The sequence below is a fragment of the Macaca mulatta genome, chromosome 14 (genome assembly GCF_049350105.2).
Source record: "Macaca mulatta isolate MMU2019108-1 chromosome 14, T2T-MMU8v2.0, whole genome shotgun sequence".
Lineage (NCBI taxonomy): Eukaryota > Metazoa > Chordata > Mammalia > Primates > Cercopithecidae > Macaca > Macaca mulatta.
The window spans coordinates 17,237,569-17,265,211 of record NC_133419.1 but is presented as its reverse complement, the minus strand read 5'-3'; the positions used below and the strand labels follow the sequence as shown (position 1 = coordinate 17,265,211).

At 39.1% G+C, this 27,643-nt stretch overlaps 1 protein-coding gene across 2 annotated transcripts; it reads left to right on the top strand.

The window, feature by feature from the left end:
• The first annotated feature begins 3,382 nt into the window (after nucleotides 1–3,382).
• LOC712137 (olfactory receptor 4C45-like) lies at nucleotides 3,383–8,484 on the top strand. Of its 2 annotated transcripts, XR_013404467.1 has the most exons (3): nucleotides 3,418–3,672; nucleotides 5,637–5,778; nucleotides 8,315–8,484. XR_013404467.1 is itself a non-coding variant. In XM_028833421.2 (2 exons), exon 2 carries the CDS (start codon nucleotides 5,664–5,666, stop codon nucleotides 6,591–6,593), a length of 930 nt encoding a protein of 309 aa, XP_028689254.2. In that variant the 5' UTR covers nucleotides 3,383–3,672; nucleotides 5,637–5,663. The 2 variants fall into 2 exon arrangements, 1 of the variants encoding a protein (XP_028689254.2); XM_028833421.2 differs by lacking the exon at nucleotides 8,315–8,484 and having other exon boundaries at nucleotides 3,383–3,672; nucleotides 5,637–6,593.
• Nucleotides 8,485–27,643: the final 19,159 nt, after the last annotated feature.

The following is a 27,643-nucleotide window of genomic DNA, read 5'->3' as shown; positions in this document are numbered from 1 at the left end:
TCTCCCCATGTGATAGGCTGAAACAATGCTGCTAAAAGGTTTATGGAGATGTTTGCATATGCATCTCAAGGCACAGCATTTTCCTTTAAACTTATTCATGTCACAGAGATTTTTGTTCATATGTCTTACTACTGATTTCCTCCCTACAATGATCCTATTGTCCAGCCACTCCCTTATCTTTCAGATGGTAAAGATAATTATCAATAAATACTAAGGGAACTCAGAGACCGGTGCCGGCGTGGGTCCTCTGTAAGCTGAGTGCCAGTCCCCTGGGCCCACTTTTTCTTTCTCTATACTTTGTCTCTGTGTCTCATTTCTTTTCTCAAGTCTCTCGTTCCACCTAACGAGAAACGCCCACAGGTGTGGAGGGGCAGGCCACCCCTTCACTACAGTCACACCCTTAAGAAAGGAATAAAGTTCCATCCAAACAAAAGTAAATCCAAAAAGGAACCAGCATTGAATTCTGGGACCATAGGAAAAAAGTGTGTTGTGACACACCCAAAAGATCATACTACCTCTCTAGCAATGGACACTGCTCCCACATCCCAGCTGCTCCAGCTTCAGCCACAGCTCAAAGGGATCCTAGCACAGCTCCGGTTGCCACTCTAGAGGGCACAAGCCATAAGCTTTGGCAGCTTCCATGTGGATTAAGTCTACAGATACACAGAGTACAAGAGTGAAGGTGACTTGGCAGCCTCCATCTACATTTCAGAAAATGTGTGAGAAAGCCTAGATGCCCAGGCAGAAGCCTACTGCAAGGGTGGAGCCCTTATAGAGAACCTCTAACAAGGCTCCACACAGAGTCCCTACCAGGGCACTGCCTAGTGGAGGTATAAGAAGGGAGCTGCTGCCTTCCAGAACCCAGACTGGTTGAGCTTGCAACATTAGCATGGAAAAGCCACAGGGCAGAGCAGCCCAAGGCTTTGGGAGCCCACTCCTCACAACAGTGTGCCCTGGATATGGGACATAGAGTCACAGGAGATTATTTGGGAGCTTTAAAGTTTAATGACTGCCTTGCTGGGCTTTGAAATTGCATGGGGCCTATACCCCCTTTCTTTTGGCCGAATGTTTACCCAATGCCTGTACTACTATTGTTTCTTGAAAGTACATAACCCATTTTGATTTTACAGGCTTGTAGATGAAAGAAACTAATCTCCAGATGAGACTTTGGACTTGAACTTCATACTTTTGAGTTAATACTGGAATGAGTTAAGACCTTGGGGGACTATTGGGAAGGAATGATTGTATTTTGCAGTGTGACAAAAACATGAGATTGAGGGGGACAGGGGTGGAATGATATAGTTTTGATATTTGTCCCCACCCAAATCTCATGTTGAAATATCACCCCCAATGTTGGAGGTGGGGCCTAATGAAAGTTTGGGTCATGGAGGTGGATCCCTCATGACTTAGTGATGTTCTCATGATAGTGAGTGAGTTCTCATGAGATTGGGTTATTTTAAAGTCTGTGGCATCTTCCCCCCACTTTGCTCCTGCTCTGGCTGTATGACATACCTGCTCCCACTTCACCTTCCACCATGAGTAAAAGCTTCCTGAGGCCTCCCCAGAAGTCAAGCAGATGCCAATGCTATGCTTGTACAGCCTGAAGGACTGTGAGTCAATTAAACCTCTTTTCTTTATAAATTACCCTGTCCCCGGTATTCCTTTATAGCAATGTAAGAGTGGTCTAACATATTCACCATCATAAAAACTTGCAAAAGTATAAAATTTATGAGTCTCATAAAGCAGTTACACAACTGAAACTACAAAGCCACTAGGTAACAATTACCATTATGACAGAAACAAAAACATATCAATGTCCACTGTTAATGTAAATGATTAAATTCTCCACTTAAAGGATATAGACTGATGGAAGGGATTTAAAAAAAAAAAACATCCAGGCTGAGCCCGGTGGCTCATGCCTGTAATCCCAGCACTTTGGGAGGCTGAAGCAGGTAGATCACCTGAGGTCAGGAGTTCGAGACCAGCCTGGCCACATGGTGAAACCCTGTTTCTACTAAAAATACAAAAATTAACTGGGTGTGATGGCACACATCTGTAATCCCAGCTACTCAGGAGACTGAGGTAGGAGAATCGCTCCAGGACAGTCCATAAGGCCCCATTCTATTGAGAATAGAGGAAAGTTTTGCTTTTGTTTTCTGGTCCTGGACTTTGGGAGTGTGTCAGTTTGTTTTGAAACCAAAGTTGAGAGCAGAAAAGGTGATTCCATGCAAAGTTGCAGTCAGTTTTTCATCGCCTCAGAAGCTGAAGGAGAGAAGATAGTAGCAGAGCCTTCTTCTAGAGTGTCTCTATTCTCCACCTCTGGATGTCATCATGTATGAGTGCTTGGCTGAGTGTCACTGATTCTCAATGGCAATGTGGGAAAGCATGGTACCTACTCCAAGTCACACCATTCTGTCTTGGGGTAGAAAGAAAAAATACATACTCTTGAATTCATCATGAGAACATGTCTTCTAGGTAATCATCCTACAGGAAGTCAGTATCTCTGTCACTTTAAATTGCCCAATCTTTGGTAGTTGGAAATTCTGCCATGTAAGTCCCCTGGGTCAGTCATTAATAAAAATCTCACAATCTCCGAGAGTAATCAGACACATGACCTTGAATACCGGCATTCCCCATTCTTCAGAGCAACCATACTACTTAGACCAGACATGGGTTCAGAAAAAAATGTATTCTCTAAACTCCGACCTTTGCCTAAAACCACCCCATATCCTAGGCTAGGCTCAACAATGCCACAATTAGCAAAACAGCCCTATAATGAAGGTTTCCAAATCTTATCCTAAACAATAGCCACAGACATATCTTTAACCCAAGTTCAATTGCATTTCTAAAAGCAGCCACTAATGACGTTTGTGGGTGCCAAGTGAGAGTAAATGAAGGACCTGACTATTGCTTTGCTAAACATTCCAGCAAGGCCAATTACTAATCCTCTGGGTACTTGAAACGTCAATGCATTGCCAAATCCTGAAGTCTGTGAGTCTATTTAAAGATTTCTCTAGAGTCAATAATTAAAGAATTACAAAAAAGGACCTGTGTGCAAATGATAGCAGCAGAGACAGGAACCAAAAAGATGAAGATGTGTTTGGGAGACACCACTCCTGAGCTTAGTGGGTTTCTAAGAAAATAGAATTGAAAGAAGAACTTGAATCAGAAATAAAAGGAATTCTCTCACCACATTTTTCAGGGACTCAAGAAAGCAAAATTTCATCAGAACAGACTTGAGAAAACAATATCCAATCAGGTGGATTTGATTCACTTATTCATTTTATAGTTGCATTTTCCAAATTTGAAGAATTTTGCATTATTCCTAGTTTTTAATTTGGACTGAATATAGTCCTAAGAGATCTGAAAAATAGATATATTTTGAAGATTGGCTTATACATTCATAGGAAACCCAGGAAGTGAGTAGACACTAAATCCTAGAGATAATGAAGTTTTCTAACTGAAACAGCTTGTTTTCTTAGTAAATTCAGACTGACAATGGAAAGCAAAATAAACTGAAACGTCAGAATTGAGAGAGCCGTCTAGAGAATTCCAGCATCCCACTTGTCAGGTGGTAGAGTCTATTTGTGGCCGTGTTCCACGCCTGCAGGAGAAGAAAGCAGTGACCGCACTCAATCTAAAATGGAGGAGTCCACAATCAGCTAGATCCAGGTCAGTGAAAACTAAATCTTTTCTCTCAAATTTTAAGCAGATTAACTTGTTTTAGCCAATTTGTTTTCAGTGAAGTAGTCTTTGTCATTACATACCCGACTTAAAGTTTAGTATTTTTCTCTGAAAATGAATTTGGACACACTGACATAAAAATATCAACAGAAAAGTCTATGCATAATGTGGCCAGACCAGGCCGGGCGCGGTGGCTCACACCTGTAATCCCAGCACTTTGGGAGACCGAGGCAGGTGGATCACGAGGTCAGGAGATCAAGACCATCCTGGCTAACACGGTGAAACCCCGTCTCTACTAAAAATACAAAAAAAAATTAGCCGGGCACGATGGTGGGCGCCTGTAGTCCCAGCTACTTGGGAGGCTGAGGCAGGAGAATGGCATGAACCCAGGAGGCAGAGCTTGCAGTGAGCCGAGATCGCGCCACAGCACTCCAGCCTGGGCCACAGAGCGAGACTCCGTCTCAAAAAAAAAAAAAGTTGCCAGACCAGATGCTGCTAAGAACTACTGAAGTCACTTTTAAAACATTATGGGTAATATTTATGTCTCACTGAATGCACTGATTCTGCAGATTTCTGTTTGTCATGCTTGAAATGTTTTTCCCCTTTCGTGACTTCCATATTGCTACATTGAAGTTAGAATTGGTGAATTAAATCCATTAAGAATGATTAACCATATAGTCACCATCTACAGAAGCCATGAATAAAGAGGAAGCAACTTAGCAACTGAGTTTTCCTGAAAACCAAAGATATTTTTACTCACCTTTAATGAAGTTCAGAGGTCATGATGCTGACTGATTTCTGTTTCTAGAAATTTTTGAGGAAAACTATGTGGTTACACTTTTGCCAGGGATTAGGGAAAGAAGGAGAAAAGGGGGAGGAGAAGAAATAAAATATCTTACGCTCTTTTGTAACAACATGTACTTACTCTTGAAGCTCTTGGGATTATTCAAAAATATCTACATTCTTATATATATTCAATGTTTTCAGTTAGCAATATAAATTTCCAGTTGTTTACCAGTTAGCAATGAAAACTACAAGTTCATCTTAATTGACCAAACTTATGCTAAAAGAGAAAACTGCATTATCTCAGGTGACCCTAACATTTCTGTCTTGCCAATAGAAAACTCAGGGAAAAAATCATGACTCATTTAATTCCATTTGTTAAGATGTGAGTGGGGAAATATATCTAATCCAGTGTATAATTCTACATGTGATAAAAATCCAACCAAGAGGAAAATGTATTTATGAAATATCATTAAATTTTATAACTTGGCACCACTTACATAGCCACAATTAAAGATGCACAAAGAGTGAGCATGAAAAATAAGGGTGATTGATAGGGATGGATGCAACATTCAGGGATGTTGAATGAATTATCCTCAATGAGTTGTTATTGCGATAGTTACCCAGCATTCCAAAAGAAAAATATCTCCATTTACAGCTCTGTCTCTATCTGTGTACATGTGCATTTATATGATAGAAAAGGACAACAGATCACAGAACACAGCAGCTTAGATTTAGTAAGGCTTTGCACTTTAGTATCTAATATGCATATTAGTATCTAATATACATACTGGATTCATATACCCATAAATAACCCTAACAAAAGAAAGTATAATTTCAAAACATTTGTTATTGATAAGATTTGTCCTCTCTAAAAATGAAAGAAAGCCGTATGTGAAATTTTAGAGCCAGAAAGGAAGTTTGGAAGTCAATATTTAGAACAAGATCTTGTTTTATTGTGGTACTTGTAAGATATTATCACTATTTCATTAATATATGAATTAGGAGAAATCTAATCTTCTGTTCCTCTTTACGACTCTGCAAAAGAGCAGAGGTGAGTGGCAATGTAGCTCCATCACCCCCGAAAACCAGGACTAAAGAGGTGATGAAATATTTTAGTATTGAATTTAAAATATCATCATTCAGAAATACTGGTTTTTTTTTTTCAGATCGGCCATATACACACAACCTGAGCTATGAAAAACATGAACAATGTAACAGAATTCATCCTGCTGGGCCTCACTCACAATCCAGAACTGCAGAAACTCTTGTTTATCATGTTTTTAATCACCTACTTGATCACATTGGCAGGTAACCTGCTCATCTCAGTCATCATCTTCATCAGCCCAGCCCTGGATTCCCCCATGTACTTTTTTCTGTCCTGTTTGTCCATTAGAGATGTTTTCTACTCTTCTTCCATAGCCCCTAAAATGATCTTTGACTTGATGTCTGAAAAGAACACCATATCCTTCAATGGCTGCATGACTCAGCTCTTCGCAGAACATTTCTTTGCGGCAGCTGAGATCATCTTATTAAGTGTCATGGCCTACGACCGCTATGTGGCCATCTGTAAGCCCTTGCACTATGCAACCATCATGAGTCAACCCATGTGTGGATTCCTGATGGGGGCGGCTGGGATTCTGGGATTTGTGCATGGAGGGATCCAGACTTTGTTCATAGCCCAGTTACCATTCTGTGGCCCCAATGTCATCGACCACTTTATGTGTGATTTAGTACCTCTTCTAGAGCTGGCCTGCACAGACACTCACACCTTGGGGCCTCTGATAGCTGCCAACAGTGGATCATTGTGTTTCCTCATTTTTTCCATGCTGGTTGCTTCCCATGTCATCATCCTGTGCTCCCTAAGGACTCATATCTCTGAAGGGCGTCACAAAGCTCTGTCTAGTTGTACCTCTCATCTCTTTGTTGTCATCTTATTCTTTGTCCCTTGTTCATACCTGTATCTAAGACCTCTAACCTCCTTCCCCACTGACAAAGCTGTGACTGTGTTTTGCACCCTATTTACACCTATGTTGAACCCTTTAATCTACACCCTCAAAAATAAGGAAGTGAAAAATGTCATTGAGAAGCTCTGGAAGCCCATAATGAAAACTGATAATAAATAAATCTTATGACACAAACATTTAGGCAACAATATCTGGTGATATTTTATAGAGAGTTATTCTATTTCTTGATCGATGAAACTTGGGACAGTCAATTATCTTATCCTGTCTCCATCAATTTTTATTAGGAGGACATATAGTAGGCTGCGCTGACATACTCATTAAGGCCCAGTAGTAGTGCCAACAGCCTATGATTCTTTTAGGAGCCCTTGAAATGCTTAATTTCTTTAAAAGAAGAAGAAGAAAATGAATATAATCTAAGTACAACTGGATTATATTTCTCTTTATACCAATACACTCATAAAATACAACTTTTAATACTTTTTATGGAGGAAAGAACTTACAAGGGCAAAAGTTTCAAGGGCTCACAAAACCTATATTGTTGTCCTGCTTGTGGGTATGAAACGGATTGACAGCAACATGTTTGACACCTTTCATACCCAGCACTACAGCTAGAATGAAGTTTTATTTTACAAGAGGACAAACAACTATATATGAAAGGGCTAAAAAGAGCATTTTCATGAAAACTTACTTTTAAAAAATTATATCTCCATTCTCTATAGTATACAATATCTACAAAAAGAATTGAAAGTTTTTTTTTTTTTTTTTTTTTTAGACAGAGTCTCACTCTGTCACCCAGGCTAGGGTATAGTGGTATGATCTTAGCTCACTGCAACCTCCACCTCCTGGGTTCAAGCGATTCTCATGCCTCAGCCTCCCAAGTAGCTGGTGTTACAGGTGCACACCACCATGCTCAGCTAATTTTTGTATTTTTAGTAGAGACGGGGTTTCACCATGTTGGCCAGGCTGGTCTCAAACTCCTGAACTCAGGTGATCAACTCACCTTGGCCTCCCAAAGTGCTGGGATTACAGGCGTGCACCACCGCACCCAGCAAGAATGGAAAGTATTATTGACTGGAGCAAAAGAAATAGATTTGATAAATATAACTGATAAAAATAACAATAAAGTTAAGGCAAAAAATATCTGTACATTAAAATCAGGTTTAGACGCCAGCAAAGGAAAAGAAAGCTCTGAAAACTAAACAGCTGTCATAGGAAATTGCCAGAGACATAGAAGTTTGTGTCATGAAACTGGATGACAGTGATCACAAATCTAGATTATAGAAAAGAATCCATACCATGAATGCAATGAAATGCTAAAAGATTCAGATATAGTCAGATGCTTTGAAGTTAGGGATTAAGAACCTTGGATCAAACAGACTTGATTTCTCACCTGGTCACCGCAGTAATTAGCCTTATCAATGTAAGCAAATCTTTTAACCTCTCTACCTGTTCCTTCATCAGTAAAAGGAAAATAACATTACATTTTTTTTCAATTATGATAATTAAATGATTTAAATTGAAACCATGAGTCAGCTGAAAAGTATTAAAAATTGCTCCAACACTGAATACCCTTCAGGGATGTCACCAGAGTCTAAGGTGTGCAGCGAACTGCAGTTCCTGACAAACGATAACAAGAACATCACTACTCTTCTTCAGTCCCCACAGGCACAGCAGGATTCAGTGTCTGTCTCAGACCACTGCATTTCAAAATCTAACATTAATGTCATCCATTTACACATACAGACAGCACAACAGTAGGTTGTTTTCTTACCTAGGACACTTACTGGAGCCAGCAACCAGGTCTTTGGAAATTAAAGTCTATCCCATCACTTACTTTCTCTTCTGTTCTGAGATGAAAATACTCTTCAATGTCTCTGCAGTTACAAATGAGAGAGCTGGTGGGAGCCACTGGGAGATGCCTGAGCAGAACTAAGTTTAGAAGCTCTGATGAATGAAAGATCCCATCCTGTTCTGGTCCTCTGAAAGAAGGAGAAAGAAGAGTCAGTGCCAGGGACCAGAAGATCTGTCTCTGTACTGAGCTCGTGGTTCCTGTGGGAGAGCCCAGAAACATGTTTTCAGGAGAGCATTTCCAACTCATGGAGTTGCACATCACCAGATACAGACATTTTCTGTGTTCTCAGGACTTTATATCAGGTCACATCTTGCATACAATGCCTTTTTAAAAATAAATGCATTGTCATAATTTCCTATCAGTGCCTATTTTGTAAATACATGCAAGCAACAGTATGTTTTTTAAAAGTAAATGTATCCTTTTAAAATGTAGTTGTGTATCATTTGACCCAGCAATCCCATTACTGGGTATATAACCAAAGGATTATAAATCATGCTACTATAAAGACACATGCACACGTATGTTTATTGTGGCAGTATTCACAACAGCAAAGACTTGGAACCAACCCAAATGCCCATCAGTGATAGACTGGATAAAGAAAATGTGGCATATATACACCCTGGAATACTATGCAGCCATAAAAAAAGGATGAGTTCATGTCCTTTGCAGGGACATGGGTGAAGCTGGAAACCATCATTCTCAGCAAACTAACACAGGAACAGAAAACCAAACACCGCATGTTTTCACCCATAAGTGGGAGTTGAATGATGAGAACACATGGACACAGGGAGAGGAACATCACACACTGGGGCCTGTTGGGGGGTGGGGAGGTAGGGGAGGGATAGCATTAGGAGAAATACCTAATGTAGATGATGGGTTGATGAGTGCAGCAAACCACCATGGCACATGTATACCTATGTAACAGACCTGCACATTCTGCATGTGTATCCCAGAACTTAAAGTACAATTTTTTAAAATGTAGTTGTAGTTCCCAAGAAAAACAGAATGAGAAATAAGATAATATAAAAACAAGAATAATGCCAATTGTGATAATGATTATAACTAATTTTATTAAGCACTTTCTGTGAATAAAGTCCTGACCTAAGCACTCACTTTATGTTTTATATGTATTGGAAGCAGTGAATTTCTTTTTTTAGCATTTTATGTGACAGATAAAATTGCATATATTTATCATGTACAACATGATGTTTTAAAATATGTGTACTTTCTGGAATTGAGGTGGATCAGCAGGACTTGCTTTCCGAGCACCAGTCACAACCCTGCTGGTCAAAGCAGGATGCAGTAAAGAAACTGACTGAAATCAGCTAAAACCAAGATGGCAATGAAAGCGACTTCTAGTCACTCTCGTTGCTCATTATACTCTAACTATAAAGCATTGGCATGCTAAAAGACACTCCCAACAGTGCCCTGACAGTTTATAAATGCCATGGCAATGCCCAGAAGTTACTTTATATGGTTTAAAATAGGAGGAACCCTAGGTTCTGGAAACTCTCCACCTCTTTTCCAGAAACTTCGTGAATAACCACCCACTACTTACCATAATTAAGGAGTAGCTATAAATATAGCTAGCCAGCAAGCAACGAGCACTACTCTGCCTATGGAAAACCTTGCTCTGTCTATGGAACAGCCATTTTCTTGTCCTTTGTTGCTCTAATAAATTTACTTTGTTTGTTCTGAATTCTTTCTGGCACAAAGCCAAGAAACTTCCCAGGCTGAGCCACAGTTGGGGGGTTCATCTGCATCATCTTTCCTGGTGACTACAAAGGGACCAATAATGTGAAGGGACTAACGAGCTGAAGGGATCTGAGGGAGACATTTACCTGAACCCCAAATTAAGACCAAGTGGCACCATTTGGCCTTCATGGATGGGAGAGTGTCCCCTTTGTTCACCCTCCTATTCAGACGATTGTTTCTATTCAGGCCTTTTTGTTTCTTTTGTTATTTTGAGAGGTCCCTCATTGCACTCTGGATTTTTTTACATTCCCTCTTGGATTGTAGGTTAGAGTCCCACCCTACGGGCAGTCTTGGTCTTTGTCATATCACCATTTTCAGCGGCCTCCTCTAGTCCCTCTTTTTCCTCAACCAAAATGCTTTCTTCCCTTTTTGTGGAATTCAGACTATGAGAATCCTGTCACCCTATTTTTGGGGGGTGGGGGTTAAAAAAACTAAGAATTTTATTGGCACAAATTACTGGTTTCTATCCCATATTTTCTCAACTATCATTTTTTATTTTGTATTTTTTACTTTAAGTTCTGGGATACATGTGCAGAACGTGCAGGTTTGTTACATAGGTATACATGTGCCACGGTGGTTTGCTGCATCCATCAACCCATCATCTAGGTTTAAAGCCCCACATGCATTAGGTATTTTTCCTAATGTTCTCCCTCCCCTTTCCCCCCAACCCCCAACAGGCCCTGGTTTGTTATGTTCCCCTACCTGTGTCTATGTGTTCTTATTGTTCAACTCCCACTTATGAGTAAGAACATGAGGTGTTTGGTTGTCCATTCCTGTGTTAGTTCGCTGAGAATGATGGTTTCCAGCTTCATTCATGCAAAGGAGATGAACTCATTCTTTTTTGCTGTCACCCTATTTTCACCTCTCCTTCTATACTTTGCTTATTACAACACCTCTTTTCTTGTATTCCATTTGCCAGTGGATGCAGTCATCACTCTACTGCTCACTCATATCTCATAATTCACTTTCATCACACCCTGCTAACTGTACTTACACCCTCTTTGCAGGAACTGGTGACAACTTCCCCACTGACCTTTCTGGAGAAAAAAAGGTGAGAATTTAAAAGGGAAAATAACTGGGCTCTCACTAGACTTAGAGAAACTTCTGTAGAGATCCTCATTAGACACAGGGACGATGGTGAGCATCCCGAAAAACTCACCACTAGGGTGCCTTTTAGGCAATTGGAGCAAATTCATATTGACAGCTTCAAGAGAAAGAAATTCATTTCCTGCTGCAATACCATTTGGGTCCAATACAAATTGGAAAACCAAGAAATTTGGCCTAAAAAGGGTTCTTTACATTATAATACTATTTTACAGTTGGACTTATTCTGTGAAAAGGAAGGAAAATGGACAGAGGCCCCTTATGTACAGGCGTTTACAGCCCTTAAACAGAACCCTCACTTAAGGGAGAGCTGCAGGATGTGTCTGGCTCATGTTACTTCCGGATACCAAGAAACTGCACTTCCTAGATGATACCCTCCTAGATGCTCTCCCTAGGAGGCCCACATGCCCCCTGGAGCCTCCTCAGTTCCCTGATTCTGAGGGGAGTCCACTAGTTCTCCAGTACAGGATTTCACCTAAGGTCATCAGACATCCCTCCCGCTTAGCCAGTTAGGCCCAACCTATACCCCCTGCTGCTTGAGGAAATAAGCCCAACCAGTACCACCAGGAGTGAGGCCCCATATCAGCCCCTAAAATTGAACCTGTGTCCATTGCAAGAGGTAGCTGACAGATATAGGGGAACAATCAGAGTACATGTGCCTCCTTTTGTGTCTGATTGGATTTTATGCAAGGAGAAATTTGGCCCATTTTTGGAGGATCCAGGGAAGTTTACAGAGGAGTTTGTTAAATTGACCATATACTTTGACTTAACTTGACAAGACTTGCAAATATTATTGTCCACCTGCTGTACCATAAGATAGAAACAAAGGATTCTGGGTACTGCCCATGAATACGCAGATGGAGTAACTGCTTGAAACAAAAGCCATGCCATTTATCATGTGGAGGGAGATGCAGTTCCAGACCTGGACCTCAGTGAGATTGCCAGAGGGGTTCCCAAGATTTCAAATGCAGAAATCACATGGTAACTTATTTAAGAGAAGGTATGGAAAAGTGTATGGTTAAGCCAGTTATGACGAGGTTACAGAAGTAACTCGGGGAAAGAAGAACATTCTGCTCTGTTTCAGGACAGTATGGCTGAGGCACTCAGGAAATATACTAATGCAGACCAGACTCCTGGGAAGGGCAAGCTCTCGTAGGTGTGCATTTTATTACTGGATCTGCCCTTGACTTAGGAGGAAACTACAAAAGGCAGAAATGGGACCTCAAACACCCAAGAGCCAACTCTTAAACACGGCCTTTGGAGTAGACAACAATAGGGGCAAGGCAGAGGAGGTGAAGAAAATCCAAAGAAATAGCCAAAAAGCACAATTGTTAGTGGCTGTCTTAAACTCCGTGCCACCTCAGGATTACCCATTCTGAGAAAGTGTCACGAAATCAGCCTCTGGAATGTCCAGGTGAGAGTCCCTGACTTGCTGTCCCCTGGGCCAGTGTGTTTTCTGTAAGCAAGAGGGCCATTGGGAAAGGGACTTCCTCATGCTCTGGAAAAAGCCTCGGCCACCCACCCTCATAAAGGCTGAGAGAACAGAGGATTGAATGGGCCCGAAGTCCTCCATGGTTTCCACTGGACATCTTGCCATCTCCACAGAGGAGCCTTGGCTAACTCCTGATTTGGTAGGTAAGAAGACAGTTCTTATTGGGTAAGAGTTCTGACCCATTTCTCAGGGCCAGTGTCTTCCTGCTCTTATACCATAACAGAGATTAATGTCCAAGAATTAGGAGATTCACCCACTGCCTTGGTTACAATGTGCGGGACCATAGGTTTTAAACCTGAGTGCCCTATGTCTTTACTGGGAAGAGACTTACATTCCCAATTACAGGCCACAGTTCAATTTGAGGAGCCTTATGATAAGGCAATAGGCCACGAAGGGCTCTAAGTGCATAACTTAATACAGACAGATAAATAAAAGACCTCGCTTCCACTGCATGTTACTTCTCAAGTAGACCCCTCTGGGAAACAGAAGTTGCTGGTAGAGCTGTTAATGTACCCTCAGTCCAGGTTACCTTGAAGCCCAATATTGGTTACCCATGGAAGAAACAATATCCATGAGACCTGAAGCACAATCGGTCATACAACCCCTGATAGCAAAATTTCTAAAGTATGGACTACTACAACCCTGGCAGTCCCCATGTAACACCCCCATCCTGTCTGTAAAGAAAGAAAATGGGGAATACAGATTTAAGACCTGAGGACAGTTAATGAGGTAGTAATCCCTGTCTACCCAATAGTTCCTAACCCTTACACAATATTGACCCAAGTCTCTGAAGATGCTAATTGGTTCACAGTATTAGATTTAAATGTGCTTTCTTTTACATACCTTTACACCCAGATCTCCCAGTATATTTTTGCTTTTGAATGGACTATCCCAACCTTCATACTATATCTCAGTTTACCTGGACTGTCTGTCTTAGGGACAGTCTCATCTCTTTGGGAATGCATTGACAAAATAATTAAGGGAATTATAGTTAAAGAATGGATCCATTTTACAATATATAGACGACCTATTAATTTCCAGCCCTACTAGGGAATACTCTGATAAAAGTACAATTGAGGTCCTTCATTTTGGGAGAAAACAAGGGTATTGTGTATCGCCCACCCCAAACACAAGGCCTAGATTTCTGTTCAACATGTTAAACACTTGGGATACATGTTCCCTCCTGGGACAAGGACCCTAGCCCAGAAACAAAAAGAGACCATCCTGGCACTTCAGCCCCTTCAGAGTAAGAAATAGTTAAGAACCTTTGTGGGAATAACTGGATTATGCTGGATTTGGATTCCTGAGTTGGGGCTTATAGCAAAACCACTCTATGAAGGTCTAAAAGGGAATGATCATGAGCCTTTGAACTGGGATGGAACCTGCCAACAGGCATTTCTAACCTTAAAAGAAAAGATGGGAACAGCCCCTGCTTTGGGACTCTCAAACTTAGAAAAACCTTTCACCCTCTATATGGCTGAAAAACAAGGGACAACTTTGGGTGTTCTAACTCCAAGGCTCGGGAATAATCCTAGACGAGTGGCTTCTCTAAACAGCTGGAACAGGTGGTAGCTGGATGGCCAGGATTCTTGCAAGCTATGGCCACCATCACTCTATTGGTAGAAACAGTCAGTAAATTTACCTTGGAGCACCATTTAGATGTTATGACCTCCCCATCAAGTACGGAAGGTTCTAGAGGCAAAAGGACATCAATGGCTAATAGGAGGCCAGTTACTTAAATATCAGGCCCTTCTGCTTGACATCCCCAGATGTTAACTTTAAGGTATGTTAAGTTTTAAACCCTGCTACCCTGTTCCCAGACTCCACATCCCAAGAAACAGATCCCCAATTCATCCACTCGTATGTGAAAACCATGAAACAGACCTACTCTAGCAGGTCTGACCTTAAAGATGAGCCCCTGATAGCTTTGATGTTTTGTGGTCTACAGACAGGAGTAGCTTTATTCATAAAGGAGTAGTAAAGAAGGCAGGTAATGCTATAGTTAACCAAGAAGAAGTTATTAAGGCCAAAGCTTTACCGCCCCAGACTTCTGCTCAAAAAGTGGAATTAATTGCTCTAATAAGGACCCTCCAACTGGGAAAAGAGTCAATATTATTTACTCACTCTAAATATGGGTTCCTGATGCTCCATGCTCATGCTGCCTTGTAGAAAGAAAGAGGACTACTAACATCTAAGGGGTTCCCCATGAAACATCACAGAGCTCTTAGAACTTTTAGATACTGTCCAGCTCCCAAAAGAAATAGCAGCTATTCATTGCAGGGGACACAAAAAGGGAGACATGTCTATTATTAGAGGAAATGCTCTGGCAGACAGAGCAGGCAAGGCCACTGCTACAAGAAGATCAGTGCCACTGGCCACTGCACTAATGCCTATACTCCACCCATGTCAGCAGAATCATACTATGCACCTGAGGAAATGAAACGAACAGAAAGAAAGGCTTACAAAAAGAGTCCCTCATGGCACTTGCTAGAAAGCAGTAAACTTTCTCCCCAAGGCTGAGCAATGGAAAATAATTAAGCATTTCCCTAACTCCTCACATTTGGGATGGAATTCTCTCTTCAAATTGGTTTCCCAAATATTCTTGGAGAAGGGACTATTCCAGACTGAAAAAGGGGTCACCAGGACCTGTGAACTCTGTGCCCATAATAACCCAGGAAGCCAGCTACTCAAACCTTTATAACATCAAGGAACCCTGGGGAAGACTGGCAAATAGACTTCACTCAGACTGCCTTACAGAGTACTACAATATTCGCTAGTACTTACAGCCATTTTCACCAGGTGGATAAAACTTTTCCCGCAAGGACAGAAAAAGTATTGGAAGGGTCCAAATTCTTACTTAAAGAATTTCATCCCAAGGTTTGAATTACCAAAAAGCTTGCAAAGTGCTAATGGACCCTCCTTCATAGGGAAGGTGACCCCGCAGGTTTCCTCCATCTTGGGCATTGGGCATTACCTGTCGTCGTCGTTCCTCCTGGAGGTTTCAATCCTCTGGTAAGGTAGAAAGAGCCAACCATGCTTTTAAAAGGACATTAGCAAAACTCTGTTGGGACACCTGGGAGGCCTGAGTTTTTCTCCAATCCATAGCCCTCTTGTGCATAAGGAGGGCTCCAAGAGGAACCCTAAAACTTAGTCCATTTGAAATAACCTATGGAAGGCCCTTTCTAACTTCAGATTTCCTGTTTGATGAGGAGACACCTAGAACGCTCATTCATATGATCAACTTAGGTCAGTTTCGAAAGGCCTTTCAAGAATATGGAAATAAAGCATTTCCCTTTCCCACAAAGGAAAAGAATAAGTCCCCTCTTGAATCCGGGACTTAGTCTTACTGAAAACCTGGAAAGAAGGGAGGCTTCCCCAAGGATCTATTACGACCAAAATAAAAAGCCCCTATCAGGTGTTGTTAAATACCCCCGTGCTGCTGTGAAACTTCAGGGAGTCACTAGTTGGGTACACCTGTGTAGGATTAAACGTATTTTCTCATGAGTCCCTGCAGGTGTGAGAGAAGAACACCACCTACACTTGTGAACCCCGAGAAGATTTAAAGCTGTTGTTTCACAATCACACAGATAAGTAGCATGACAAGGAAAAGTATGTGCAGTAATAAACCACACCTGTTGTTCTTATGGTAACAATTCAGAGTTAGTTGAACTGCAAGCTCAAGGCCTTCCACCCTCCTGCAACTCTTTAAAATTAAGGAAGAGTGCATAATCTCTGAGGGGAAAATGAGGTCGATCAGCAGGGCTTGTGTTCCAAGCACCAGTCACAACCCCAGCCATGACGCATAGCTGGTCAAAGCCCCAATTTTGGGGTTGGCCTGCATCAGAATGGTTAAATCAAGCGAATTAACATATGCATTACCTCACATAGTTATCCTTTTTGTGGTGAAAACACTTAAAATCTACCCTCTTAGCATTTTTTAAGAATACAGGATATCGTTATCTACTATAGTCACCATGCTGTACAATAGATGTCTTGAACTTATTCCTCCCATCTAACTGAAATTTTGTGTCCTTTGACCTACACCATGAAGGCAGCGATTTGTGACCTTAAGTTATTTCTGTGCTTACCTGTTTAAGCCTCAAAGCACGGAATTTACCTCTGTCTAAACTATTTCATTATTTGAACATAATTGTGACCCTACTCACAGTAAACTGTCAGTACCAACAAAACAATGATATTGTATTTATAATTATGATGGCTATTTTTAATTTACTTGAGTGTTTATTATGTGCAAAGTACTTTATATTCTTTCTGTTATTTGTTAATAATTCTCACTGCCGCTCAATGAACATGATAACCTTGATATTCCCATTTCATAAATTAAGAAACCAAGAGACAGAAAGGTTAATTATAGTGTTCAAGGTTAAGTAGCTAAAATTTGGGTTAGAGAGAATTCTGGTCTAAGCCTGTCCAACCCAAACCCCTCATGCTTTGCCAAATTCTATTCTGCTTCCACTTAATATAAACAAACAAGTTAGTTGTCTTAAATGTCTTATATTTACATTGAAATTGTCTTCTTGAAACTCTTTGGCCTTCTTTATTTTTTAATAAATGTTATTGCATATATCACTTTTTGAACTAATTTGCAGGTGAACTAGTTTTCAAAGACAGATCAGGCTGAAAATGTTGTGTCTGCAAAGAACCAGCTAGTGACTTGTCAGTAATTCATAACTCCAAAATGTTTTGATTCACACATATCAGGGAACTTCTTTGAAATTAACTCTCTTTTTCTCCACCTGCACCACTTTGTACGTGAATGAACAGCCCATAACTTATACAGTGCTACTTTCCTCTGATAAATCACAAAAGAAAAAAGTAGCAAATGTTTTTATATGACTATGCATTCATTTTGATGTTGTTCATTCAAACAAAATTCCACTTGAGGGAGAGGGGTTCAAGAGAAGTGAAAAAAAAATGATTTTTTAAAGTTGCTTGCCAGTGGCCACGTAACAATCAGCTGCAAAATAAAAAATCTCAAACACCGGTCTTCTCTTTTTACTTAACCAGTATATTTTCCACACTACTTAAAATTCAGAGGATTACATTATTTCTAACCTTTATTCTTCTGTGACCCTTTTCTCAGAGCAAGGAAGGAAACTTATTTATCAGGCTCCTATCACCTGCCCAACACTCATCTTCATACACACTTTCCTCTTACAAGGGCATGACCTAAGGAATAAAATGTCCATTTATAGTTGAGGAAACGAAGCATCAGATAAGTTTATTTGCCTATGATGACTTGTAAGCTGAACAAATAAATAATTTAACCCTAGAGTGTAGTTTCCACCTTTTAGGTTGGCAGAGGCTTAACCAAGAGTGTAGATTAAGTTGAAGTTATGACAAAACAGCAATAATTGAGAAGTGAAGAGGTCTTGGAGGTAATGTGATGGGAGGGGGCCGTGGGGATCAGTGAAAAGACTGGCCTTGAATAGGAAGATAAGTGAGAATAATTGTCGGTGTAAGTAAAGGCACAGGGAATTCATGGGATCAGGAGAGGGGCACCAGCACAATATCTTTATTTGACTTCATCTAAAGAAAAATCTAAATTGTCTGATGTTTAGGTTTAAAAAACACATAAAAATACAAAGGAGAGAAAAAAACAAGTGCCATTTTCTTATAATCAATAAGCTACTATTTTAAAGTCTAACATATCTGTTTTATGGGGTTTCTTTCCATTTTTAATGACACAAAGTCATGTGCTGATAGATTGTGCTTGTTAAATTAAGATATAAAAAGTAGAAGTAAAAGACTCCTCTGCTCTCCTACTTCTCATGACCAAAAAAATACTATTCTCTGCCTTCACACACACAAATACGTACTAACACAGGCACACACAGAGAAAATATTATTGACGTTTAGTGGTTTATTTTCTATCAATATTATACTAGATGCATCATTTTCAACTTACTTTGCACTCAACATTGTTTTTCAGATTGATCTGTATTAACAAATAAAAATACAATTCATTTCTTGTAACTGCCATACAGTAATCCACCATACGCCATGGTTGCCAACGCAATCCCCTGGTTGATTACTTCTGTGTTTTATTACAAACAATTCTGTGGTGAAAATCCTTGTACATGTTTCCATGTAATGAAATTCTTAGGTATTAAGAATATCTAAATTAGTTGTTCTCTAAATAGATAACTGTGAGTGAATCAAATGGTTAGTACTTACTTTAACAAACACCACCAAAGAGCTGTCCATGCTGACTGTGCCACCAGCAGTGTACGACAGAGCCGCCACTTCCCATCTCTGGCCACACTTGATATTGTCAAGTGCTTTAGTCTTTGCCAATATGTGAAATATGTGAAAATGGATTCTTATTGTTACTATAATTGGCATTTCCCTGATGGCCACCAAAGTATTTTAAATGTTTGTATAAACAGTAAATTTTTTGTTTACACATTTTACCTATTTATATATTGGTTGTTTAGCTTTTTCTTCTTATACTGTAGCAGTGCTTTTTATATTCTGATTCTTTGGCTATTACACATGTTGCCAATACCTTCTCCCAGGCAGTGACTGGTCTTCTGACTCTGTTTATGGTGTCTTCTTATCATTCAAAAGCAATTTATTTATTACACTGTCACATTTATTGATATGAATTTTCTCTCTCATTTCAGAAAGCTTTCTCTGACCTAGATCATAAATATATGCTCAAACAATATCTTCTATTAATTTTTAAAAAGAAATGTTTGAGTTTAGGATTTTTTTCATCTGAAATTTATTTTCATAGTCATGTAAAGTAGGAACTAATTTTATGTTAAAATCTTCAAGTGGCTTCACATTTTCTTACAGGATTGAGGCCAAATACACTGTGTCCTGAAAGCACATACTGATTCTGTGACTGTAAATTTCCCTTTTCATTCCTCACATTTTTAGTTGATTCATCCGACTCCTTTTACTCATACTTCAACATTCAGTGAAATATAGCCTCTTGCATGTAATACTCCTTGATCCACTCAGTGTTGAAAACCCTTCACTCCTCTCCCGACTGTACCTGGTTCATACACCACTACTGTTGCATTGTAACAGTAGTTACAATGCGTTGTGAAGTCATCACATTGTGAAGTCATCCATTTACATGCGAAGATTCTACTCTTGATTCTGAAATACCCCTTAAATGATGACCACCCTACTGTGTCTTCTCATGCCTGTAACTTATGAATGAGCTTATTCCTCTAGAACGGGAATGTTCTTTTCTACTTTTGTTCCTAACTCTGACTCGACTCTACTCGACTCTCCTAGGTTTGTTTTTTTCCCCCTAAAGATGCAGTCTTAGATGTGTAAAAATATTTGGCTGAAAGAGTATTTGCTGCAGTACTCTTTATAATAGCCAAAACTAGAACCAATCTAAATTCATTCATAGGGGTTCAGTTAAATACATTTAGTAAGGTTATATAATAAATACTAAACAGTCATCCATACTGAGTCACAGAAAAAATTTACATTATGCAGATATATATCAGGCATATATTGAAATATGAAAATCAGATTAAACAAATCAGTATGGAAATAAAATATTATCCCATATATTACATATCACATATATTTATGTCACATACCTATCATATGATATAGTGTATATAAAGAGAGGGAGGGGGAAATAGAGAAGAAAAGGGAGGAGGAGGAGAAAGAAGGGGAGGAAAAGAGAAGAAAACGTGATGAGGACTAGAAGAATATCTACCGAAATGCTGATAGTGATTATCTCTAGGTAATGAGCTAAAAAGTCGATTTCTACAAGTGTGTTGGAAGATGTATGTTGACCATCTTTATTTTCCTATTTTCTAAATTTGCTAAAACAAATATGGATTATGAAGGAAAGACATTTTACATGGTCTCTAAAATGAAGATACAACTATCTTGGTAAACAAGATTAGTAATAATTTTTAATTACTAGAAAACTACTCAGAATATTTACCCATGTGTTTAATCTAGCAAGTTGAAACTTTTCAAAAGTAAGCAATATTTATAAGTTAACGGGGATGTCGTTCATCATAATTTGGACAATAAAAATAGGGGTGCACTAGTATTAGTCTTTTTGCTATTTGATATTTTAACTGTACCGAAAATCAGGGTACTTTAAATTATAACTAAAATAAGTGTGCTTTTCTAAAAAGTCATTTGAGATAAAATAGTAGCAAGCTGGCCAAAAGACAGGCTGTTTTTTAACGATCCTCATGGTGATTTCATATTTCTTAGTTAATTAAATAATACCTTTATCATATAACAGCAGAAATGAATGGGTGCAGAATTCAAAGTCTCAATGATAGCTAACTATTATTAATTAGCTTCCCTAAATGTGACAAAGTGAAAGAAGGCAATATTTCTTTTGCCAAAAATTGTGCAATTGTCATTTTTTATTAGACACAGAGTTATGGGGATGAAACAAGAAATATTTCCTGATAATCTCCCAAATGTTGTGGAAACTAATTTCTTGGAGATGAATTTTGTGCTTTTTGTGACTTTTTTAACTTTTAGTTTAGATTCAGGGGTACATGTGCAGGTTTGTTAAATAGGTATTGTGGGGGTTTGGTGTACAGATTATTTCATCACCCAGGTAATAAGCCTGGCATAGTACCCAATAGGTGGCTTTTCAATCCTCACCATCCTTCCGCCCTCTACCCTCTAGTAGTTCTTGGTGTCTGTTGTTCCCTCCGTTGTGGCCCTGTGTATTCAGTGTTTAGCTCCCATTTATAAGTGAGAAAGTGTGGTTTTGGTTTTCTGTTCCTGCGCTAGTTTACTTAGGATGATGGTGTCTCGGAGATTAATTTTGAATATTTCTTCCTATAACAGAGAAATTTCTTTTCATATGAATTTCTAGGTTGTTTTTTCTTAGTGTAAAAGGTAAATATGTTGTAACATGAGGAATTACAGACCATTTGTCCAACAGAGGGTAAGTTTAATATAAATTATGGAAGCCTACAATCTTAAAAGGTGAAGCTTTGGAAGGGATATGGTGGAGTTTGTAAAACCAGGGAAAAGATGGAATGAAAGTGGACCTACATTTTAGATTCCAGAATTTGAAATGAGAAGGCTTAGGTAAAATAAAAAGAAATGCCATGTTGTATTACTCAACAACAACAAAAATTACTCTAAAGGCAGCATGTATTTCAAGACTAAAAGAGATAGAAAAACAAAAGAAAGCAATTTCTTTATAGAAGGTTAGGAAAGGGTTGAGGTAGACATGGTAATTTCAAATAAGCATGTTAGGAGTTCACCACGTGCCAGAAACTGCATTAAGAACTTTAGAGAGATTATCTAATCTAATTGTCACAATAACACTTTGAGACGTGTATTATCATTACCTTTTATTTCCCCAGCTTTATTGAGGTATATAGGTGATGCCTTGAAAAAGAAAGAAATTCTGTCATTTGTGGCAAGGTATATGGACCTGGAAGACATTATGCTAAGTGAAATAAGTGAGACACAGATAGACAAATACTGCATGACCTCACTTATACGTGGAATCTAAAATATCTTTACTTTTATTTTAAACACAGGCATCAGAGGTTTCTAGAAATCTCATCACTTTACTCAAGGTCATGCCACTAGCAAGCATAGAAAATAAGATTCAATACTATGCAGCCATAAAAAGGAACGAGATCATGTCCTTTGCAGGAATGTGGATGGAGCTGGAAGCCATTATCCTCAGCAAACTAACTCAGGAACAGAAAACCAAACACCGCATGTTCTCACTTATAAGTGGGAACTGAACAATGAGAACATGTGGACACAGGGAGGGGAACAACACTCACTGGGGCCTGTCAGGGGAGGGTGGGGAGGGAGAGCATTAGAGAAAAGAGCTAATGCATACTGGGCTTAATACCTAGGTGATGGGTTGATAGGTACAGCAAACCACCATGGCACACGTTTACCTATGTAACAAACCTGCACATCCTGCACATGTACCCTGGAACTTTTTAAAAATTAACTAAAGAAAATAAGATTCAAACTCAGATTGCTCTGTCTCCAGAGCCAAACTCCTAACCTCTCTGCTATAGTGTATCAGCGATATTGCTGATGTCACGCAGAGTGACAAAAAGAAATAGAAGCCAGGCCTGGATACACTTAGCTATATATGGCTAAGTGTTAAGTAACATTTTGCCTCATGCTTCTACAACTCAATTAATTATCACACAGACTCAAATGATGTCAACATGGATTGCTACTTAAACATCTGGATGATGGATCAAAAATAACTCATTTTAAACTTCGGTTTAGGCATTTCAAAACTAGATAATCTTGATTAATTGACTAACCACATCAGTGAACAGAGTTTCCTCATTTCTAAAATAGGAATAATAATCATTCATACCATGTATATTTCATAGAGTAGTTTTATAATCAAATTATGCAATTCAAGTGAAAATACTAAATAAATAATAAAAGTCAATGAAGGCTAGGTGTGGTGGCTCATGCCTGTAATCCCAGCACTTTGGAAGGCCGACGTGGGCAGATCACTTGAGGCCAGGAGTTCAAGACCAGCCTGGCCAACACGGAAAAACTCCATCTCTACTAAAAATACAAAAATGAGCTGGACATGGTGACGGGCGCCTGTAATCTCAGCTACACAGGAGGCTGCAGCACAAGAATCACTTGAACCCAGGAGGTGGAGGTTGCAGTGAGCTGAGATCGTGCCACTGCACTCCAGCCTGCGTGATTTTTTTTTTGAGACTCCGTACCAAAAAAAAAAAGTCAGTGAAGATGAACTAATGCTTAACATGGAATACAATTATACATGATAGAAAAAAGTAAGGCTTGGTTTGTTTCACTTACAAAAATAAAGTTATTTTTATTTCCTGCTTTACCACTCATTATTCACCTGTAGTTTCTTACCATGTAAAGAGCTTTCTCATGGCATTTTTTACCTCTTCATTTCTCAGGGTATAGATGAGTGGATTCAACATAGGTGTCAGAATACCGTAAAATAATGCCATGCTTTTGTCTATAGATAAAGTAGAAAATAGATGCATATAAGTAAATATACAAGGTACAAAGAACAAGGCAACAACAGTGAAGTGGGTACCATCAAGATTGGCAAAAATGTTACGAAGTTTTGGCTGTGCCATGTGTTGAACAAGAATGTACCTCATCAGAATCTCCTATACATTGCTGTAGGGAGTGAATATTAGTACAACTGCTTTCAAAAGCAATTTGACATATTTTTGGAAAAGTCGAACATTTGCATACCTTTCAACATAGCAATTCAGTCCCTGGGTATATGCCCCGGGCAAACTTTTCCACACAGACAAGAATGCTCATAACAGCCCTCATACAGCTGAATATGGAAACAGCCAAGGTATATTTAAAAAAGAGTAGTAAAATAATTATGGCATATTCACCCAATGAAATCTTGTGCAATAGTAAAAATGATGAAATACAATTACATGCAACAACAAGGATGAAATATTATGTTTTTGAAATATTTTTGAAATATTATGTTAAGTAAAGATAGCAAATCAGAAGACTACAAATGTATAACACCATTTTTATAAAATTAGAAATAAGAAAAATTAAGCAATATATGGGTTAGGTATATATACACATATGTTAAAGCTATTTTCATAAAGTAAGGAAGTCGTAAACCAAACGAGAATATTGGTTAAGGCAAAGAAATAAAATAGAGAAGACACATATGACACAAGTTATTAGGAATGTTCTTAAATTGATAAGTTCATAGATGATCATTAATTATGACTAATTATGTTTTATAACATATTAATATATAATTTTATTATTTATTACATATTACATATATTAAATAATACACATATTATTTGTGTCAAATATTTTTAACTAATAATATTTTTAAATCTTTTATGAAAGAAATCAGCCATGGGGTACCCTCTCACCTCTAGCCTACCTTCCTTTTCTGCCTTCACTGTGGACACTTTCACCTTCCAAGGAGGAGGAGTTCAGAGTCCCTTCCCCAATACCATACCTACCACCACATCCTTTCTCTGCTCTCTCTCCAACCACAGCAGAATAAGTAAAATTTATAATAACAATTACATCTTGTTTGTGTTTATAACTAAAAAGTCCTCCAGGAAAACTCAGTACTGAAGGGTAAATGTACTGACAGAGTGGCTGAATGAACAGTCAATGAGCTTCATCTACTGGTAACTTTCAGAATACCTGTAGTAGGAACATTAAAATGGAGTTGTCTCTTAGAGAGGAAGAGTAGTGAAAAACACAATTAAATCTTCTTAATTTGATGTTTTTCCCTCTTGTGATAATTGTGTCAAGTCCATAAATCTATGGGAACTATATGCAATATTTTCTTTTTATAAAATCACCTAAAAATAATTCTAAGGAAATATGTGAATAAAATGAGGAAAAAATAAGATTGACCCAGATTTCACGTAATCTATATTCCTGAACAAAATAGAATCATAGGATATCTGAGCTGAAGGTCCTTAGAGATTCAAAACAATCTCCTTAATTGTATGCATCAGGAAATGGGAGCCCTGAGAACTTGGATGGAGGTGGGGATGGCCCTGCAACTGGAACCCTGTTTCCTGACTTTCCATCTAGTGTAATTTCCACGGTATCATACAGCAGCCTCTTCTCTTAATGCCAAGTTCTCATACCTTAGGCAGCTCCTCCTATAGTATTTACCCAGTCTTCTCACTTGTAGCTGAAACTCAGATGACTTTTTTCCCCTGAAATACATGATCTACTTCCCCCGACCCAATTTCTCCCTTTTCCCTCCCCAGCATGAAGCAGGAAGAAACATCTGCCATATCAAGCATACCTATGATTCCACACCCTAAAATGGCTCCTGAGTTGGTCAATCTTCTATAAACAGAAGTCTAGGCAAAGAGTGGGATTCCTGAGGAATTGCTTTCTGGTCACCTCTGATCTGACAAATCCATGATGTAAGTGCTTCAATTTCCTCAAAGAAAAGAGTAGAGGCAAGGCATGGTGACTCACCCCTGCAATACCAGCATTTTGGGAGGCTGAGGCAGGCAGATCACTTGAGGTCAGGAGTTCAGGACCAGCCTGGCCAACATGGTGAAACTCCGTCTCTACTAAAACTACAAAAATTAGCAGGACGTTGGTGGCACGTGCCTGTAGTCCCAGCTACTAGGGAGGCAGAGGCATGAGAATTACTTGAGCCTGGGAGGTGGAGGTTGCAGTGAGCTGAGATTGTGCCATATATACCTGTCTTCATCTACATAAATATATATACATACATGCATGCCTGCATACATGTGTAAGACATACATACTACTATCACTCTACTTTAAAATACTGTATGAAAGCAGTAGTGAAAGAGCATTAAACTAGCAATCAGTAGTCTTTGTGTGTGGCCTATGTACATAGTTTAGCCTGTCTGTACCTCCGCTTATCTTTAAACCTGAATAACCATTCATGTTCCCACATTGCTCCAAGGAGTTTTATAAGGGGATTATTTATTCAACACAGATTAAGCTGGTGCATGAAAAATTCTGAGAATATTATGCTTTCAAGGTATCAAATGCTATTTTATTGCTATTATTTTTTCATAATCAAGATCAACATTTGCATTTGTGTTAGTTCAGCATCAGATGGTACTAATGAGTCCTCCTTACTACCACCACTCTCACCCAACCCTCATCACATTCCTGGTGATTATACCTCATTCATTAAGTTGTTGAAAGGATTAAAGAAGTTAATACAATTAAAACATTTAGAAGAGTGTCTGCAGATTGGAAGAATTCAGTAAGGGTCAGCTTTTATCACACATTAAAATACAAACTCCATGAGAACAAGTTTTGCCTGCTTTCTTTTGTGCTGTATTTCTAGCCCCAGGAATATCACCCAGCAAATGCTAAGTGTTCAATAAACACTTTTGGAGTAAATGAAATAATCTGATAGTTTGGTTACAAGCGCTTTGAGGGAAAGGCAGGGATAGAGCGGTGAATAGGAAGAGAAAGGGGAATTGAAGATTTAAAAACAGCTAGCAGCCACCATTGAACAACAGACTTTGATGTAGGTCTTTACAAAGTCTTATAGGTCCTCTCACAGCCTTCTGAAGCTGGTATTGTCAATGTCTCCTTCTGTAAATACGGAAATTGAGGCCCAATGAGGTTAAATGACCCATTAATGTTTAAGAGATACCCAATCCAGCTCTTCTAATTGCATCCTGTACAAAGTTGGCTCCCTCTAGCGGCAAAATGGAGCAAAGCAACAGGGGTTAAAGAGGGCTGCAGTCCGCTGTTGGGCTGGAGAGAGGAATCAGCACCCCTGAAAGAAGTGCTGACAATTTGTTTTGTTCTTCCTGGCTCTTCTCTTCATCATCCCAAGTCATCATCACCACCATTCCTTGGTCCTTCAAAAGTTCCTGGTCATCCCTGCTTGGTGTCCATTTTGTCACACTTTATCAAGAGGTCCTGAGGTGGGAAAAACCCTGAAAGCTGACTTAGGGACCTGTGTTCCAGTCCTCGCCCTGCTCTGGAGTTAAAGTGTAAGTTTCAGTAAATCCCTCGACCGCTCCACATTATTTATTTACTTATTTATTTATTTACTTATTTATCAGCCTGCTGAGAGTATGGAGGGATAAGAGTAAAGTGGCTCTTTACTCTTAAAAGAAAAATGAATTTCACTGAGCACTGTGTTAGCCAACACAAATGAATTATGTAGTGATTTTATTCATTTATCAATGAGATACCTGGACTTCCCAGACACTCCCTCATTCACAGGCCCTCACAAGTTTCTTGAATGAGCGCTTAAATGTCACACTAAGAACCTTCTGGACTGTACTCTCCTTGAGGGAAAGATTATATCTTACTTTCATTTGTATTCTCACTCACTGTAAACATTCAATAAATATTTAATGAATAAAGGATTGAAAGAATATGTGGGGTTATTATAACAACAAGAGCTAGGAGGATAATTGCCATTGCAAACATCAGACTGGAAATACAAAGGCTGTGTTAGATGCTACAAGATGGAAAGTCTCCCAATTTCCTGGCTGGATTGAGATTCTCTGGAGTG